General features: G+C 36.0%; 1 protein-coding gene across 1 annotated transcript; it reads right to left on the bottom strand.

The window, feature by feature from the left end:
- Positions 1-7,202: 7,202 nt before the first annotated feature.
- On the bottom strand, positions 7,203-15,460 carry UBP16 (ubiquitin-specific protease 16). The gene is made up of 11 exons (XM_021952491.2): positions 14,765-15,460; positions 11,767-13,210; positions 11,587-11,675; positions 11,042-11,127; positions 10,768-10,930; positions 10,557-10,677; positions 10,233-10,390; positions 9,547-9,631; positions 9,248-9,460; positions 8,423-8,484; positions 7,203-8,322 (listed from the first exon to the last, which is right to left on the bottom strand). The coding sequence occupies exons 1-11, from the start codon at positions 15,052-15,054 to the stop codon at positions 7,701-7,703; spliced, it is 3,333 nt and encodes a 1,110-aa protein (XP_021808183.2). The 5' UTR covers positions 15,055-15,460; the 3' UTR covers positions 7,203-7,700.
- Between the last annotated feature and the right edge of the window lie 5,844 nt (positions 15,461-21,304).

The following is a 21,304-nucleotide window of genomic DNA, read 5'->3' as shown; positions in this document are numbered from 1 at the left end:
CATATGGGCCATGGTGTTTTTATGTATATGGGATGCTGTACTTGCACCATTTCATTTTTGATCAGATTAACGAGTGGATTTGCATGCATGCGTGTCTAAGCAAATTTGTGTTTAAAAAGAAAAACCAAAGGAGGGCCATCAAGTTCATACTTATTTCAGTTCAGGGGATACTCCTGTTTTCTACAACTAGACCACAATATAAGAGATGCCTAGTAGAGCATACGCGTCAAGTGCTTGGAGAAAAATGTTAAAGAGTTTATGAAGTAGAATTTAATCGCATTGGAGATGGTTAACACTAATCCAATGATGTGTTTGATGTTACACATAATTAAGGGGTTGGATTAATTGAAATACGGGAAGTATATCCATACCGTGATGTCAACCTATAAATAAAATGTGGGTACCGTATGGGGATTGTAAGTTTTTAACCCAAGCCCTTCAGATTCTAGGTTTAGGCGTGATATTTCCCTGAGAATTTATACTTTAATCTCAAAGAAGAATACGATTAATGTCTTTTAAAAGTTTAAGCTATCAAAGAATAGATTAACAAAATCTACTAAGCTAGCTATAACATATATAGCTCATTTGTTTGATCAAAACTTGTAGGAGCCAAACAAGACATCATCAGTAGTAGTTTATAATTTAAACTTGTGATTTGAAGTGAGCTTGAAGTATAGAATTTTTTATTATTTTGAATTCCCGAAAAAAGGGGATTCAAACTTGTTATCTCTTCTAACATTGTAAATTCAATAGTAGTTTATAATTTAATTAATAATATATATGTGTTGAACCTTTCCTTTCATGCAATCTTGACTATGGCCTACGACCATATGCATTAATATTTGATGGGGGGCATGATTATTCTAAAGAATACTATAGAGTTTGAAGATGACAGGAAATTCATTTCCAGATTTGTCAATTTAGTTGGTGATGGCATAGTGTCCAAAGAGAAACACTGAGGTCTAAATGTCATAGCATATCTCATTATATTGATATGGTGATGATATGACACGTAGATCCAAGATCTAAACTCACTTTTAAAATTTCTTTTAAAAAAGTGTCATGCAATTATTTAATCTTTTTTATGCATGTTCATCAACAATAAAAAACAATCATGCATATCTTCTCAATTGCTATTAAGGTTTCATAACTTTATGTCAATGAAAACCAGGCTGATTTTGAATTTAACATCCTAATTAGTGAAATAAATTAAAATTTAAAGTTACATCTTAGCTTGACTTCCCATGAATTTTTTAATTATTGATGAGAGCATATTGCTCATGAAAAACTTAAATTAGTGTTTGCATTGATTTACCTTTGGAAAAAGGAAAATGAAACTCAAGCTAGATGTGTTTTCAATTTCCCCTTCACTTGAGGCAATGAACTTTTTTTTGTCACATCTGGACTTATCAAACATGAAGAACAAAATACTTTCAATTTCCCCTTCGCTTAGTTAATTTATATAACTTGGCCACCACATGCATGCACTTCATTTGCAAAGGTGTTTTAATGTTTATGTGTCCAATTCCACTTAATAAGTTGGAAGAATGCTAATTAAAGCTTTAATTAGAGATTTATATCACTACATGTGGACGCCAAGTTATACCGATTGAAGGAAACTGAACATTCAACTAAAATTGATAGTAAAAGTAAACCACATGGACAAAATTTACAAGATTAAAACTACAGTTCCTAAAGTGGCTATTAAGATAAACCACAAGCACCTCTTATGGATAAATTTTGAGTGTGATGATCACACTGTCACGTGATGTTACTAATTCACATGTTATAATATGAATGAACAACATGACTGATATGTCATAGACTTAGGTGTACTATTAATAAATAAATACATATATATTATAACATAAGTAAATTAATATTACATGACAATATAAACCACCGCAGATAAGTGCATTTGTGACAGCACATTGATCATCAAACGTTATAACCACACACAAAAAACATCAAACGTTGTCTAGAAGCACCTAAATTTTGAAAAAGATTATTATTTTGTCAAAACCCTGACCTTTGGAAGACAACAAAACCACCTTGTATCATGCTCGATCGATAACATATTTTAAAAAGATTTGAATTGAACTACCCATTTTTTTCAAAGGAAATTAACTTTGAATATTGGCCGCATGCATTAATGTACATCTCCACAGACAGACAGGTGAACAACTAATGCCACCAAACCAAAACTTGAGGAGAAGATTATTTTGTCTAAACCAAAATTTTCCCCTTTTTTTTTTTCCTTTTTTTTTTTTTTTGACGTTTTCTCTTTTTTCAGTTTTGAATAAAGCCACCTTATCTAGACGCATGTTAAAGATGATCAGATTCTGCATAAGTCATATATATATATAATTAATTAAGTGGGCAGGCGCCCTCTTTTCTTGACCATTCTTTTTGGCTTAAATTTCAAACACCTCTCTCTCTCTCTCTCTCGACTGCTTTGTTCTGCTAATCATCATTATATCACCATGTTTATGCCCACCTTAATATTTGATTAATGTGACTAATGATTGTTATGATATCATTAGCAGCCAGCCACCAATGGACGCTTGGCCTCAGTTCCTATTTTTTTTACTATACCACATCCTCATGGATAGTGGTGGACCTATTAAGACTCAAGGAGGTGCAGTCGATAAGAGGTGCTGTATTTTCTTCCTTAATCCAAATTTTATGATCATATCGATTATATTCCTCTTGGTCACGGTCACGTTCTTTTCAACGATAAAAGATTAACGTTAAATCCACCTCAGCAAATGGATGCCATTTTAAAAACAAATATTGTCAATATGGCTTTGATGAAAGTGTACCAGGTTAGGCACTAAAGCAAGCTGAGAACAATATTAAAACCATGCATTAGCTTCACGATGTAATTAATTAATCAGATCGCACAGGAAAGTACATATATTTGCAGACACAAAGCATAGACATTGGAAAACATGTTTAAGATGGTTTAGTTTTAAATTAAGTTGCAAATTGATTTTAACCTAACTATGAAGTACGTGTCACCTTTCTAGTTGACCAGCAGAATGAAGAAGAGAATGTCTTAAATTGTTGTTAATTCGTTAAAATGAATAAAATATAGGTGGGGTAGAATGGAAGTAAGTCCATATTCCACCTAACGAAAGAATAAAGCAAAGCAAACAATCTCTGTTTTTTTTCTTTCTCCCTTTCATATATTATTTACGTGAATGCACGTGGGTTCTAGCCATGTACTTATTTAATTCTAATTTCTTAGGGCATGTTATATATAATGTCTTAGAATGAATATGCATGCATTGCTACAAGAAAATGTGTGCATGCATGGGCAATAGCTAGCTATGGCAATGGCATGTCCTCAAGTATTGTCAACATACCATAGTATGTGACATGCTTAATTTGACGGTAAAATAGACAGAATATGAGAGTATCAAATGATATGACTCTCGGTGTTATAACTATTAAAATTTTACTCTCTCTCTCGGATTTTCACCTAACTTTCTCATCAACGCTTCTTTTTGTAGGTGAAAGACATCAAACGTTTTTCTCCTTATCAATAATGGTACCAACTAACTACTGAGATCAAAGTTAATTTCAATGCATTTGAAGTAGGATGCTTAACAAAGTCTTCCTTTTTAATGCATACGCTCCTAATGCTTCTTCACTTTCATCACGTGGGCCATGCCCGCATTTACAACATTGTTCTCTTTCTTCTCTTCAACGGTGGAAATTTACTGGAATCTTGAGCATAGTTCAAGTTGTTGGAATTTTTGCGAGTATTTCAAAATACAAAATGAATTTATGTTGAAAGTAAAATTTTAAATGTTTGGTTTAATTCTATTTTATTAAAATTATAAACTTCTTTCGTATTGGTTTTGAATAAATTGGACATTAATTTGTTGTCGGTTTTTATATATCTTTTGTGGTTTTAATTGGTTTATTTCCGTTAGCTTTTTGTATCAATTTATTTTATCATTTAAATAAGTTAAATGCCTTTGGTTTTACAATAGTGTTTTGATTCCAAAGATTAATTGCTTAGTTGGGATCATATTTTACTATTTGAGCAATAGCCTTCAGTTTTGTTCTTAACGTGCAAATGTGGTTTAATTGCTTGGTTAATAACCCAACATTCACTAGAGTCAGTAATCTTATATATACACCAAAAAGAAAAACGTTGGTGAGAGATTTTTGGCACCTTTCTTCATTATTTTCTCCTCCACATTCTTGAGCTTGTGTTCCAATTTGTTTTCTTTTATCAAGGGAAAGATTTGAGTGGTTCATCCGATCCAAGTATTGCGAGTGTACGCATATAAGAGTCATTGGTTGTTTTATCCTGGAAGGTAGGCCGCCATACAACCTTGCTACACCGAAACATTGTCTCCGAGGGGCGAAATCTACTCTTAAGGACAATGACTACATGCCTCAACCTAAAACTATTATTCTACTCAAATGTCAATGGAGACCAACTTCTATATCCCAAAAGATAAGTATTTTGCTGTAATTTCGTTGATTTTATTTAATCTACTCTATCAATGTAAATTAAAATTTTCTAATAGTTATTTCATATATATGATGTTTTGCAGGAAAATTAGTATCCATAAACCAAATTTTCCAACACAAGTAGCATCAGATATAGGAGTGTCGGTACATATGTTATCTCGGTGTAACCCAAAATTGTGTATGCATGGTTCAACCGTTGAAATTGGTTATATATCCTAACTTTCCTACTAATTATGTATATATATTTTTTAAATCATGTGAGACAGTTTTTAAAAGTATGAGGGGTATTTTGAGACATTTCGAAACACAAGTTGTAATATGAGACAAGTTTGAAAGCACATGGGACATGTACATAAATAAACCCAAAAAAAAAAGTTGTACAACTGAGAAAATTTAACCTACCTTCTAGAGAGAGAAGAATAAAGGCAAATGAACCAGTAATAAACAAACAGTAAAAGCCCAACAATTTCAATTTCTTCTTCTTCTTTTTTGACACAAAGCAAAAATGAAAGGCAAAATACAGCCTTTCTAAATTTTGCCGATTACTAAGCTGGTGAGGTTGAGGAAAAGCATGAACACAAAGAGAGAGAGAGAGAGAGAGAGAGAGAGAGAGAGAGCAATCTCTTTCAGCCGAAAAGAAGAGTTGGGAGGGATGATATGATATGATTCGTGAAGAGGATAGGATATGCTACTGTTGCTGCTTTGTTCGACATCCCCGAAACACATGGGATTTGGCTGTGTGTATTGTACGGCGGTCGGTGTGACTTTTTTCATGACTTTGAGTTTCTGGGAAAAGAAAAGCTTAAAAAGAAATATATATTCAGGCATGCTTGATGCTTTCTTTGCCATCAAATTTGGACGCATGCATGCATGCATGATGATTCATCTGAAACTGAATTCCTCTTCAGCTGGCTCGTATCAATAATGGACTCAACAACAACATAGCCCAAACAGCCAGAGCTATAATTTTTTTTATGGGGTGCCAAATGTGTGAATACCTAAGTTGAAGTATTTTTGTCAATATCCTTTTTATTTATTTATTGAATTAGATTATATTTTGATTTTTGTCCTTAATTATGTATAAATTTATGAATCTACACCCTATATACATTATTCTACGTACATTTATACGTATACTTAATATACCTGTGTATATAATCATAATAATGCACCTAATCAAATGGCCAAATTCAAACTCTAATCTAATACTTGAACTTAGTTTTTTTTTTTTTTTTTAAAGAACTTTATATTTGATTCTAATCCGGTGGTTAACTAATGTTAATGAAATCAGTGATCCGTTCTCCATTCTCATCCCTGCGGGTCCACTGCCCACATGACGGCATGGGTTGGGCATGGGTGGGGTAGGGGGTGCAAGCAACTTGCAAGAGGGTCAAGGCAGGCATCATTGAACAAAGTACACGTGTACGGTGCTGGTTGCCCTTTCGGTTTGATCGTTCAAGTTGAAACCTAGGGGAGTGGGGATGGGTTTATCATGTATGGGCTATTTTTGTCGTGGTGTGGGCCGTTGGTTCTAGTCTTGTCTTGTGTGACACTGTTCCCTCGTGCCCTGAGTAGTTTGACTTTCTCTCGTGCCATTTGGTCAACATTCCAAATATGTATCTATTTTGAATTGCACCTCTCTCGCTTTTACTAAAACCCGACAACCTCCACTTTCTATTTTTGGTTGGCCTTCAGCCAGGCTTGACTCAGTTTCAGTTATGAATTCTTTGGGTAGCGTGTTTTTTCTTTGGTCCAAGTTTGGGTACGCATTTACTTATTAGAGCACTTCCACCCATTTGTCATGGCAAAGGACAAGGGTAAGGCAATGGTTGTTATTATTCACGTAAATAGTGGCAGTCCTTGCAAAAGGCTTGTAGTGTTTTCACCCATTGCCATAGCAATCCAATGTCAACTACTATTCACATGAGATATGAAGAAAGGAATTTATATAGAATTTTGGTGTGGGAAGTGAAGAATATGACCAAGTATTTATTTTTTTTTAAATTCTGAAATTTTTAGCAACTTTTTAGATTTTTTATAATTTTTTTTCATTGCTGACGTCAGCAAACCCAGGCTGTTCTTGCCTTCGGACCTGCCCAGGCTTGTGGAGGCCACCAACTGCCCGGGCTGCTGAAGCCCACTAGAACATCGACCTGGGGCTTGGGCCCCCTCTTGCTCGGGCCAAGGCTGCTTGCTAGAATTGCTCTTAAGGAAGGGGGAATTAAACTTACAATCTCAAATACAGGGATTAATGCTATTAACTACTTAAAGCGCAAGGAAGATTAATACTATTAACCCCTTTGAGTTATAAATCCCTTGTGCAAATTTCGGGTTTATATTTCTCTACATGTATTATGGGGACTTTTATATGGCTGAGTGATCGACACTGTCCGGTTATAACTTATAATATAGCGGTATTATCAAAGTTTTTATTATAATTCAGACTAGGTAACAAATGGTGTATATATATACTTTAATTGGACAATATCTATATCTTAGATAGCCATGTAAGTGCGAAATTCCCACATCTTGGAATATAAATGTGGATACCCCCGCATAGCGAAAGAAGAAGAAGCAACATTTACTGCAAATCAAAGACTTGGGTGTTGCACCTATAGACTAAGTCCAGCAATGATTAAATTGTGTGGGAAGACCAATTCAGTCTCAAGTAGTTGAGGCCATTAGTGATAAAGAAGCAGGGAGTTGACGTCTGGCGCCTATAAAAAGTATGCAATACTTATCTTCTGTGTTTGGGATTTATAATTAAACCCTAAACTTTAAGGACAAAATAAAATAAAAACCCTAATAAACCCTCAGATTTGTAATGCACTGATGGTATTGAAAGTTCAGCAATATCAAGATATGAATGTTCTACCCAAAATCTAACCTGTCAAACATTACCAGATGAATGAAGCAATGACTTTGAACTCTCGCGAGGCAAACAGAATTTGGGAGTGCAGAAAGAAATAAAGAGAAATGTGGGCAATGGCCCATGCAAGAGCAGACGACTTCCACTTGCATCAAGTGCCAACTCACAGATGGGCAACTGTCCTTCAATGCGACTTGAAAAGGGTAACTGGCAAAAAGGCCATGGCCGATTTCTTTTAATAAAACCTGCTAATGGGTTACATTACATACAGCTCCTCTCAATCTCTTTATTTGCAGCTTTCGATCTTTCGATTTTGAACATAATATATATCATATAATAATCAAATGTTTACCGTCCTTTCCCTACTTGGTTTTTTAAATTTTACATCCCTTAAAGAGTCGGGTCCTAATCTCTCCGAGTCAGTTTCCCTATTTCTACTACTACTACTTGCTAACTTTCTACACTGTTTACTGGTGTCAGAATGCAAAAAAGGAACAGTCATTGCACCATCTGAAGCGTACCGGTTTAAATCAGAGAGTGGTGAATGCTTCGTACTTGAGGGTGAGGAAGAGGATGAGGAAGAAGTGTCAGAATCCGAAAAATTCCTCCAAGGGCTATTCCAACCACGTCCTGAATCACCAAATATATAATCGGACAAGTCATCGGCGCTCGAAGAATCACGAGTGCTATCAGTACTACAAGAACCTTCGTCAGAGTTGTTGCTGATAAGGGAAGAATTGTCACTTGATGAATCCTCTTCTAAAATCCTTTTCAGCTGAGAACTCGTTTTATCCTCTGGAGGATTTGAACTGGGTAAGAATGGGTCAACGCTAGAATGTGGCGAGACAGATTTCGGTTTCAAATTGGTAGTCTTTCCACTAATCCAGGAAGGAATGGCTCTATGTTTGGGATCAGGAGATATTATTCTGTTTCTTATCAATCTCGGGGCCCTCGGCAAGCACCTACAAGATAGGTGTCGGAAGCACAAACAATAAAACGATTAGAGAAACTAAAAAAGAGGCGGCAATGTGAACAAAACAGAAAAGGTCAAGAGATCATCACCTCGAATAAAGAAGCATGTATGCCCCTTTCGTCAAGACGTTTTCAAGTTCAACAGCTGTTACCTGCCCAACCACATTAAACACATTATTGATTGAAAGCACTGGAATACGAAATTACTACAATATTCTGGTTATGCATGAAACAAATAAATAAGAAAATCATAGGAAATGGAAACACGAGACAGGGCTAACTAGTTCAGTATATAATTTGTAGAGCTTTAAGGGTTGGATGCTAGCTAATTATCCATCAATCACTACGAAATTTAAAGCACCACTAAAGTCTTCATGCTTGTTCACCTCAAATCCATTTTTCTAGAGAACTTTTCTAAAGCTCCTATCATCCGAATTAGAGGTAAAATAAAAATTCATCACTGTAACACAGTTACACAAATCCCTATAATCATACAGGACCAATCTTTGGGTCGAGCAGAAGGAGAGGAGAAAAATCTTTGAAGGTGTAAGAGGGGAGGATGTGGGTCATTTGTGGGACAGAGTTTGTTTTTGGTCTCGGTTTCCTCTGAATTTCGAGATTGGTCTTTTCATGCTATTTATTCAGATTGGAATGCTGTTGTCTTGTAATTCTGTTTTGTTGTTTACTCTCAGTGTTTTTCCTTCTTTTTTCAGATGTAGACTAACTGAAGTTTACAGGGAACACCTTATCCTGTGTTGTATGGCCTTCAGTAAATCTAGGTAAGAGAGCCCTGTAAAATAACTCAGATAAACCCATGACTTAACGTAGATACAGCTAAAACCCAAAGCTAAATAACAAAAATGAATGAGTAAAGTTGCAACCCACATTAAAATACCAACTTTGTAAATAACATACCATGCTGTCATCGATCTTAAACCACTTGTTGTGGGAGTTCTTAACGTAGCACACATAGTGACCAGAAAATGCGGCATTCATGATATCCAAGTGAACAACCACCCCATAAAGTCTATATATTGGAGATTTATCACTTGTACCACTCATATAAGGTGCCAAGTCCAGGATCTCAGGAAACCGAATAGGCTTATTGATCTTCCCAAATTTTCCAGACTGTTTTACAGGAAACGCTCATTAGATAAAAGAAATAAGATACAGACAGCCCAGACTAAAAATTCATGCTTGAATAACTCAATTACCTGAAAACGCTTCAGTGCAATGGTAAGGATATTGGGAGCTTCCAGTATTGTCAACTTCTTTTTGGCCTTCTCATACGATTTGCATCTGATTGATCGGATATTGAAAGCACCAACAAAGTTAGTGCATTTTAAAGCCAGTAATGCTATAAAATAGAAACTTCAATCAAAGTTATTCAAACTTTGAGGGCAGATCAACGAGCAACCATGGCAGATTGCAAAAGGGGAAAAGAGGGTGAACATTTAATGGATATTATTTTATGCTTACATATAATCAATGTTTTCACAAGATACATTATGCCACAATCCTAAAAATGTAACAAGGACATCTTTTTTCTACACTTTTCGCTCTAAAAACAAAATGTCAGACAATTATCATCAGAAAAAAAGAGTAGCAGTTTTCAAATTTCATTATAGCACACACAGTTTGAACTTAGGGCATAAAAGAGCATTATTGCCCATAGTATCTCATCAAAATGTAAATTTGCTGTAGTATTGAACGCTTTGCCAAAATGATTTACCAGTTATAACCTATCAAATGTAGAAAATGTAAGCAAACTTAATATATAGCTAACAGAAATATGATAGCAAAAAGAATTTTCAGTTGAAAGAACAGTGATTCTACACTAACTATGTAACAAGAACCAATAGATGCTCGTAATTGACTTATGGAACAAAACACAACTAACCTGCTACATTGGTATTTGTTCTCCCCATCCAAGGTCTCAGTACTGGTGAACCGTCGAAGAGCCTCTTCCAAGGTTCCTATATCACCCTCAATCTCAACAGTAAGATCCATCATTCTTTCCTGCCGCTCAGACTTTCCTTGGCACTTTGAGCATTCTATCTGCAGGCCATAAAATCAAATTCATATGTTCCATTGAGGCAATTATTAATAGTGAGATGTCAACAATCAAACAGCATTGGAATTCAGGTAAGAAAACAGAGCTACCCTTGGTTGTATATAATTTATAATACCATTAAATCTCTAGCAGGCCCATTACTATGCATACCTTTGATCGAAGGTAGCCTCCAAATGTAAGGCCTATTAAAGTTGTTTCTTCTTTCAAAGAGCGCGATGCATTAACCCCGGCTTCCATAAGGCAAACAGATTGCATCATATCAATAGCATACCTGTCAATTTAACTTATTAAATTAATATAAGGATTTTCCAGAAGATGGAAGAGTGATAGTGTGGTTCATGCATAGAATAGTATGAGACACCTTAGAAATTCATGGGCATCTTCTTCTCTCCCATTACCAAGTTGACTTCCAATATTTCTTAACTGGGAAAGTATTGCCATAGGAGACAGAGGGGATTTTCCTTCCTTTGCCTTTGAAACTAGACTTTCAAACTCACACAGGAAACACCATTCCTTCTTTACACCTGAAACATATTAAGACTCATCAATAAACTTTACACAATATAAGAGCTACCGACCTTACTAAACAAGCATTCAATATGAATCCATAATGGAGAACATGCTCAAAAACTTACAAACTTTAGAATGGAGTCCTTGAAGCAAATAAGCAGTCAGAGGTGGAGTGAATGCCAAGCACTGGAGCACCGCATTGGCATAACAGCTGCAAAATAGGAATAAAGTGTACGTTAAAAAGGGAATGACAACACTTCTCACACAAAAGGCGAATCCACAACAATAGAAAAACCAACTTTTGATCTATATAAGCTGTTTGAAAAGAAAACCAACCAAGACATATGTAAAGTTGTATGCACAGACTAATTGTAGAAAATTCAGTTAAATAATGAATGATTGTGTCAAAACACAGGGTCATTTCCCATTGCTGGTGTAGAGGACTGACAGAAGGCATTAGACCATACATGTGGAACTTGATAATGCTAACTATATAAAAAGACAAGTAGCAGCACAGAAATTCACCTTAATAACAAAACATTGCATTCAAAAGTCAAGGTTACAGCTACAAGACTTCATGAAGAACTAATCAGAATCATTTAACGACTCAGTTCTATGCACTTGTTAATTTTCAAATATGTCCGCATAAACAGGTATCATTTGACATTACCTGTTACCACAATTTATAAGGCCAGAAGGGCGCAGTTCCACCTTGTTCCAATTGTAAATCTTGACAAATAATTCATATGAAAAGAGTTCCTGCAGAAACAAAAAGTATAATCAACTAAATTTTACTGCAAATCAGCAAAATGTTAAGGCATGTACGTTATGAAAGGATAAAAGCTCAAACCTTCTCAATATGTTTTCCTGCAATCTCAGTCCCAACTCCCAAAGGATAGTGCTTTGATATTTTAGATCCTCTAAACTGATCAAAAACTTTAAAAACAGACGTTTTCAAGCCATTCCTATCATTTGAAGAATTTGTAACTTGAGATGAAACAGCATCCCTAGCCTCAACAAAATCAACTTTTCCAGCTTTTACACATGGAAGTGAAGAACTTTCAACAGCAGATGCAAGACGAGCATCAGAAACACTGGGTGGACATCCAACTTCCCTAGACTTTGAAAGATTTGAAGTTCTGCCACAGTTATTAACAGCATGGTTCGACCGTTCCAAGCTTGTGGGTAGCACTCTACTAGAATTCAAAGCATCTGTACCTTTTGAAACTCTTTCAGTGCGAATAGATTTATGAACAGAAGGCGAGGAGGATGGCATAGAATTAACTGCTCTGGACTTTAAGGCATGTAAATCACTGCTAGATCCATTAACCTCGTTATTTGACCCTTTACAGTTCCAGGATGGGGAGTTCCGGACCTTAGGAGCATCTCCACTGATCTTCTCTGATAAATCAGCTCCATAAATTGACTTGTTGAGCTCTGAACAATCTGTACGAGCATCGCCTAGTATAGTGCCACTTGACCCAGAGCCTAGCGTATGCAGGGCAGGAGCAGTATTTCCAGACAAGTTGAAAGAAAACTGTAAGGAAGACCCAAAACCAGGTACCTTGCTATTACTGGCTACACTGGAATTGGACACCTGGACATCACTACTGGACCCTACAGAATCGAGAGTTCTCCCCCAGAAACCAGAAGATGGTGTACAAGACTCGGTAACTGGACAAATATTGTTCAAATCTGAAGAACAATTTGATCTCCGCTCGTTCTCTCCATCATTGCAACTAGGTTTAGCCTGACTTAACTTACCTAATTTAGCAAAACCATTAACAGAATCAACCAAGCTAGCAAATTTTGGAGATAATGGCTTAGATTGATCAATGTTATCAACTTTAAAGGAAGTGTGTAGCATGTCAAGGGCATCATTAGCAGATGGATGCTCATCTGGTCTGTCAGATTCACATGAACTAACACTCTCACTGACAGAAGCATCATCCGAAGATCCAGTACAGCTGGCAGAAGTAGAAAATCCAGAAAAAGAGGTAGCTGATGATTCTGAAGTAGAATTTGTTCCTTTCCTCTCGGAAAGATATTCATCTTCACTATCATCATCAGTTATACATTGAACTTCGGGAGGGCAACCGGGATTAGGCAATGCAGGTTCCTCAGAGAATCTTTCAACTGACTGCCTGTTTTCAATCTTGTCAGTATTAATTTCAAGGTCTTTCTTGGCCACGTTCAGACCAGCATCACCTTCCCCGTCAATGCTTCGATGACTAGGAGGATGGCATTCTTCCTTGTGACCTTGTCGCCAGTGAATAATTTGACACTTCCCAGAACTGAAACATTGAATTTGGATGTCATGTCAATATTGTAAATATAATACTATACCAATTATAGAAACCCTCAAGAGAGAGAGAGAGAGAGAACACATGAAGAGGCGTGTGTGTGACATGAATAAACTACAGCTTACTAAATAGGTCACCTGTTAATGTTACTATTAGGTTAAGGACTGTAGTTCCTGGACTTCTAGTATCAATAAATTTACCCTTATAGATTGTTAAGGCTTTAAATGTGGTCGAATTTGTAAGTTCTGTGATGTTGGTTGGCGGGAAATGCTAATTTTTTTCCCTGATGTCACCAAGGAGAAAAAAAAAAGTGTGACAGTAGCATGGAACCAGGCCATCATGAAGGCAAATTACGTTCACCTTTTTATCCTTGTCGTCACCCACACGACAGAAATGTAAATTTGGATTGCATTGAAAATGTTGACAAACTATAAATGTCAAGTTTTTGAAATTAGAACTACAATGCCTAAAATGGAATTGAGCCTAAATTACAAGGAACAAAAATGTAAATTAACCTTATTTTTAACTGGTACGAGTGCAGAAAAAAGTAATATCAAGCAATAAGAGATTAATGATCGCCACCAGAACAAATGAGATGAACACTGCATGATACCAGAAATACAATCTTATTAAGTCTATCATGTGATAATCTCTATGAAGACCTGACCGCTGTCATTACAAAGAACAAGCAAGTACATGTATCTTTGGCATTTTCAACCTTGGGATCCATAGCTTAACCAGGAAATAAAGTTGACATCAAGTATTGAACTGAACAATTCCACAAGACTTTTCTTCAAATCTAATTGGGGTTGGCTACAAGGATTCTTTTTCATCAATCAGCATTATCTAAGGTCGATTTTTTTTTTCAAGCCTCGACTCCTCTCTACAGTTTAAGTGATCATAAGATGTCAGTAAGTTTGAAGGCATTCTCTTCATTATTTGACTGTTCGCCTTTTTTATTTTTTTATTTTTGACAAGAAACAGAAGATCAGTTGTGTATGCCTGTTAAACCAAAAAAAAATACAGATCTTCTAATGGTTCTTAATCATGAGCAAATCGTTGCCTTCTCAGTTGTAGTAACAACTTAGTAACTAAAAGCCCTATCACTTCAACTTTTTTTCTTTTTCTGATAACAGCCACTTGCCATAACACCTACATAGTAGGTACTCATGGGAGGCTCGGTAATATTCAATACAAAATAAATTCATCAAATTCCTTCTCCCTATCAGGGGTTAACTCTATACAGATTTCCTCAAGTTTTAGCTTTTTCACATATTAAAAGTACAGAATCAGATTAATGACAAAAAACCATCCACTGAATCATATTCACGAAAAGAAAAATCCATACATCCCAGAAAAACAAATACATTAACAAGTGGGTTTCACACAAAAATTCAGAATTACCAAACATGTAATGTAAATAAATGAAAAAAATTACCACGCAAATCACATAATTATAAACCCGAAATGCACAAATTGGTCAAGCCTAAAATTATAGAAATTAGAAGAAAAAGAATATATTATCCATTTTTTTAGAAAACGTACCAGTACCGAACCGCCTTGCAGCGGGCGCAGCGCGTGGTGGTGGGGCAGTAACAAACGGCGCAATATGAACCTTTATTCTCAGCTACCGAAACGGAGGCATACCCAGCCGCGACCTCAAACTCAGCTCTAGCAGCTTCCTCCTTGGCCAAGATCAAAAGCCTCTTGATCTCCTCCGTTCTGGCCTTCGCGAGGCGCCATTTCCTTCGGACCACGAAGAAGCCGATCACCGGCACCAAAAAACAAGCCACCAGCACGAGGCTCCGAAACCCTAGATCCCCAACCACATGCATTTATCCTCCACCCAACAATACACGCATCCAAACGGAGCCGCTAACATAGAATCAGAGGTTACAACAGATGACGCCTATGGCGGTGGTGGTGGTGGTGGTGGCGATTGAGCTCGCAGAGCGATCGGACGATCACAGCCGTCCAAATTGCGCCATTGCGAAATGGACGGTGCTGATGATGGTGTAAAAAAAACAGAGAATTTAGGCGAGGGAAATGAAGAATGTGTTTGGTTTGCTTGGAAAGAGAGAGGGAGAGAGAGAAAGAGTGTGTGTGTGTGTGTGTGTGGATTGTGAGCTTTTTGTGACGGTTTTTTTGATTCGGACAATAATGGGGAAAAATCGTTTCAGATTTTAGGGCTTGAAAGAGAGCCAGAAATAGAAGGGAGAGAAATATTCCCCAAAAAGTAAAATATTAAATCAAATTCAACAGAATAAATATTTTATTGTTAATTTAATTTTTCTTTTGTGCGTTGAGAAAATATTTATTGTACAAAATTGATGGTCGGGGGTAAGGAATTTTGTACCAGGCATCGAGAAGCGTGAATTCTTCGCTCTCAAATATTCGGTTCGAACCGGCCGGTCGGGCCGGAGCTTGTGAGGTTTTTTCAGAGAATTTTCTAGGTCCGGTTTGGTTTGTTGTAAAAGATACGGAATTGGACGGTTGCATGGTGTCGCATGCGGAGAGTAAAGGGTAGAGTGAGCGTGGGGAAAGAGGGCTGAGGAGGAGATCCAACGGTGGAGATTGGTTGGTGGTGGCTGGTTTATATCTGAGGGCGATGGTTCACTCACCAATTTGGATATTTGCCATACATATAGTGGGATTCCAATTTTGTGGTTGTGGGAATTAGGCATTTAACAAGTAATTTGCCTTTCCTATAGGTATGAGTTGGTTGAAATAGACAATCTTCAAATGACCCAAACCTAATAATAAAAGATGAATTTATAAGTTGTGAACTCAAATCAAACGTTACGTGATTCGTGTGAGTTGCAAATTGTAATCAGAATTTTATTTTTAATCACTTTAATCCTCAAAAGGGAAATGTAAGTTGAGATTTTCCTCTTGTATTCAAGCATAACATGAAATATTATCACATTTATCACGAGTACATACTTGAAGGTAGAAACATAATATATGTTAAATAAGAGTGCATTTATCGCATATTTACTTACTTGGAATAGGGGAATTCATGAATTCGGGAAGTTGAACTGGGTATTTTAATATGGAACAAACATAATTTTTTATTCCTCATGTGAAAATTAGGATTTAAAAAAACTCAAATTTCTCATATAAACATAAGTGAAGTCAATGTTCAAAATAATTTCAATACATGTACCAAGTAAGCGTACATGTCACTAGGTACTTCTATTCTCGATTTTGGAAGATATTCCAAATTTGAATCCTCACCTACTGATCAAAATAAAAATGAGACAACTAGGTAAGTGGCTATTCATGGTGTAAAACAGATGAGACAACTAGGCATAAATTATAGCCTTTGATAGCATTGAGAAGCCATATTTCCATTTTCAGTTTTTCACAAATTGTGTCAGAATGCAACATAATAATAAAAATATTAAGTATATAAGCTATGAATTTTTCTATTTTAGATTTCTTGGTCGGCCAATATAAATATGGTGTAACCAAATGTTTTGTAATTCAAAGCTGAGTAGGATTGGACTAAGCATGGCCCGTGAAACGCATAGAATAATAAATGGGCGTGCGCTTAGGTCGATAAAGCACAAAATTCCTTTTTTCTTTAGTATTAATGTCTCTACTTGACTATTTGGACTGCAATTATATTCAAAGCTTGAAGCTTCAACAAATGGCAAAAATACAAAGATTATAAACTCATATTTTTGACTAATAGGTACCATGTCCCTTTTTAAAAAAAATTCCATATGGTAATTTTTCCGGTAAATGTCAAAATGGGCTTCACAAATAAGATTTTCCAACCCAAATTTGGATTATATATATTTTTTAATACGAGCGACGTTGGGAAAGGAAAATTGAACCTAACGCTTCGGATGAAAGCTTAAAAAATGACAAAAGTTCAAAGACGATATACTCATATTTGACTAATGGGGTCGATGTCCCATTTTTTCTTGTGGTATGTTAATTTTTTTCCTTGTGGGAGATGGAATGTCCTTTCTTGGGTAAATTGTTAGCTGAAAAGACAAGGGACACATGACAAGGAAGAATCCTAGTCCCGCATATGCTACAAGAAAAGAATTGTTGTTGTTTCAAAGTTTAAGCAATTGTTAAATATGAAAAGTAAGACGAGCACGAGCACTAGCAATTGTTGAATATGAAAGTAAGACAAGCACTAGCATAATTTTCTCTTTGGAGAATGGAAATAAATTTTGGAATTAATGTTACTATGTAGAATTGAGTTTGGAATTCACACCAAACTCACACAAGTCTATTGGCTCTCACTTGAATGAAATTCCCAAAAGTCATATATGTGCTTATTATGCTTGTCCTAAACTAAGGTTACTTCCTAAACATCACACTAGAATAACTTTTATATAGTATGAACATATTAAGGGTGTTCATGGGTTTGAAGTATAGGAAAACAATTTATGGAGGGTCAATGGTATGAAAAGCTTAGTTGGGGGCATTACATAACTTTTTTTTGGGTTTGAAAATTTCCATGATAGCTTCAAATTGTTCTTAAGTTTCCATGTAGGTTGGGGCACGACCACTCCAGTCATGCCCGCTACCGTTCAAAACCAATAACATTTAGTTTGTTTAAATTTTCCAATCTAATATGATTAGAGCTTAGGACATGATATTGCATTCATTTGAATTAATGAAAACGAAAATAAGAGTAACTATTTACACTCCCAAAAAGTTGTCGTACACTCATTAACAATGTAATTGCCAAGACTTGACCAAAAAAAAAAAAGTTATTGCCAAGATTTTCTAATAGTGTAATTAGAAGTTATGCCCATTTGTAACCAATACTCTCCCGTTCTTTTAACAGTTTTGATTGGGTAAGACAATAGTTCCATCTTGATTATGGTAAAGTGGTAAAGTACTCTACCATTAGAGCTATAATCTCTCACAGTAACTAATGTGATTTAGCTGGCAATTGTACTATAATCGTACAATTTAGAATACCGAAAGAGATAGGCAATCAATCCATTGATATTTGACGAAATTATAATTAAGCATAACTTTGGGATGTTGGTTCATAAACTAATCGACTCGTAATTAACTAGTTGTAGTTTTGTCTACACATAATTAGTTCCCAACCAATCATCTACTCTACAAATTGAAAAGTAGGTTTCATAAGCACAATTAAAAGGTTATTTTGATCAGAAAGCATCATTAAAAGGTTATGCCCAAAAATGTGCGGCCCTTAAATTGTTAGCCAACCTAAGCATTATGTCTCTCTCTCATCTTTTTAATTTTTTTTTTTTTTTCAGCTCTCCCATCTTTCCTTGCTTTTTACCAAAATGAGGAAAGCGTGTTTCATGTTAGGCCCTACATATTGTACAGGGTTGCTAAATAAAAACAATAAATTATTAATAATGTTTTTCTTCCAACTTAATATCTCTAAAAAGAACAATAAAGCAAATGACCAACTAATGTAGCGGTTTGCATGTAGCAATTGTTTCCTCAAGAAGGGTCTTGGATTTAAGTCATAACATCCGTATAATGTGTGAATTTAGTATGATATCACCCGTTTCAATAAAAAAATTTCATAAAAATAAATAATGATGGCCTTGTTCTATTATCAATCAAGGATTCAAACCTCAACAAATCATCACAACTTCCTGAAAGTACAGGAATAATGTCAAGGAATGTACTTTCCATCCAACTTCGAAGCAATTTTTACGAAATATAAATTAGCAATATTATGTATATATTATATATTGTTATTTGTTGCACATGGTTATAATTTGCTTTAAAGTTCAAAGCAATTTCAAGGAAGTATAGGAAGAATTGACAAAAAAAAAAGGGAAGTATAGGAATAAAACTAGCTAAAGCTAACTAGAACCCCCAAAAAAGAAATATAGTACATTTCCTAAATCTAATTATGATTTATTTAATTTCCACCTTGTTTTATTGTTTATTTGAAAATTGCTTTCATAGATTTACTAACAACTGTTTTCATAGAGCAAGGGGTTTATAACTCAATTGGTTAAGAGTATTTACCATGTATCTCAATATCGCTTGTATATATAAAAAAAAAGTATTCATAAAAGAAAGGGTAAATGGGCGAATACCCCCTTGAACTATCACGCTAGTTGAAATCTACACCTTGAAATAATTTTTCAGCCAATTTAGCACTCCTACTAAATTTTATCGCCAATTTAGTCCTCACCGTTAGTTTTTGGCAATTTCCATCCAAATCTCTGTTAAAAACACCACGGGGAATTGCACATGCCAACCCTGCAAACCAATTCTCTTGATCCTTCTTCTCTCTTCTTCTTTGTCTCTCTTCTCTTCTTCCACATCCCTCCCCCAGCCCCTACACACCCAAGGACAGCCGCACATAAAAGCCCACCAGACCACCACCTCTTTCTTTCTCTCTCTCACTCTCTCTCTCTCTCAATTGCACCTGGTCAGACCGCAAACGTTTTGGTACAAGCCAATCAAGCTTCAGGCAGATACTTCAATCTGCTGGTTGCATATTCTTGCATACCTCAAATTGTTGTTTTCCACTTCATCCACTTTCTCAACCTTCACAGGCTAATGAATTTGCACCAACATCCATAACATTCGAACCTTTCTCAGGCAAATCGAGTTTAAAAGCAGGAGATGCATCAGACCCATCAACGGGTTTCACCGTAAAATCAGTACCGTCCGATTGTTTCTCATCCTTGTCGACCCCAAAAGGCCCAGCTTCGCAATCAGCAACAACATTCTCTGGTGCTTCGAATTTAATCTTGGGGTGTGTCAAAGTGTTCACCTTTGGTGCTTCATTGAGCTATTCTGGAACAAAAGAAGGGTTATGGTTAGGGTTAGAGGAGGTGGCAGGGAAGGTGGAGCAGACGCGAGAGAGAGCTATAGAGCGACGGGGTAAAAGGGATTTGAAGTCCTTGAGAGAAATTTTAGGGGTTGGCATAAGCCATCGAGGTACATCTGGACTATGTGAAGGTTTCCTCTGTACAATGAAATTGCCAGTATAGCCGGGCGGCTATACATTTTAAATATATTATATTACATTTTCCTTACTTTTCTTAATGCATTACCTTGTAAAATGTCAAATTTACCCTTATATTTGACAGGCATCTGGATGGAATTGTCAAAAGGCTAACGGCAAGGGTGAAATTGGCGAATAAATTTAATACGAAGGCTAAATTGGCTGAAAAAAATTTCCAGAGTGGACATTTCGACAGTTGAAATAGTCCAGGGGGATTTTCGGCCATTTACCCTAAAAGAAAAGCATGTGGTAGTCTGTAGTGCTCAGAAGAGATAAGGGCCCAAAGGCCCAAAATAATTCCTCAATTTGGACATAGTGAAATACATCTAAGGTTATGTGGGCTTATCAAGCAGTGCCTGAATAGGATAAATAAAAGACCCAAATCAGATCCTTATGGTATCTATTTTATTATCACATGCAAACCGACAAGAATATATTTTATTTATTTAAATGCCCTTTAAAACTTATTTCCTTCCATATTTTCCCTTCAAAAGTTCAACAAAAATTTATTTGGGGACTCTAGTAACATCTCTTACAATGACGAAAATAAATCACTTCATATGTTATGTAAGAATATTATATTTTTAAAAATATAAAAATACAAAAATGAAGCTATTCACACTCTACTTTGCTATTTCTTAAACGTGACATCGTTAAAGTTCATAAAATTCACGATCATACTATGCTTGGACCTAGCATGATTAGATCTAATCCAATTCATAATCCTAGTTCAGCCATATAATCCAATTCACCAAACAAGCAAAGTTGTTGGTCATAGATCGGGCTAGTTAGAAGAGGGAGCTTCTATAATGAGGAGACTATGTGAGGAGGTTATTTGAGGAGGCCCATCTCACCATCAAAAGGGGTGTGGACCCCCCAATGCACCCCCCCCATGTCATTTGTTTTTAGTTGTTGATGGTGAGATTTCATTTCCTCAAATAACCTCCTCACTCAACCTCCTCATTCTAGCCTTTCCGGTTAGAAGAAAGAGACAGAGAGAGAAAAAACTTTTACAAGGGTAAATTCGGTATTTAAATTATCTAGAAAACCTTGTTGGGTGCGGAAAGAAGAATGATGGGTTCCAATACAAAATTCGGCCCATC

Source organism: Prunus avium, chromosome 1, assembly GCF_965620075.1.
Source record: "Prunus avium chromosome 1, drPruAviu1.hap1.1, whole genome shotgun sequence".
NCBI classification, from domain to species: Eukaryota; Viridiplantae; Streptophyta; class Magnoliopsida; order Rosales; family Rosaceae; genus Prunus; species Prunus avium.
Note: the sequence above shows the minus strand (reverse complement) of the source record. Positions and strands in the feature narration are given on the sequence as shown.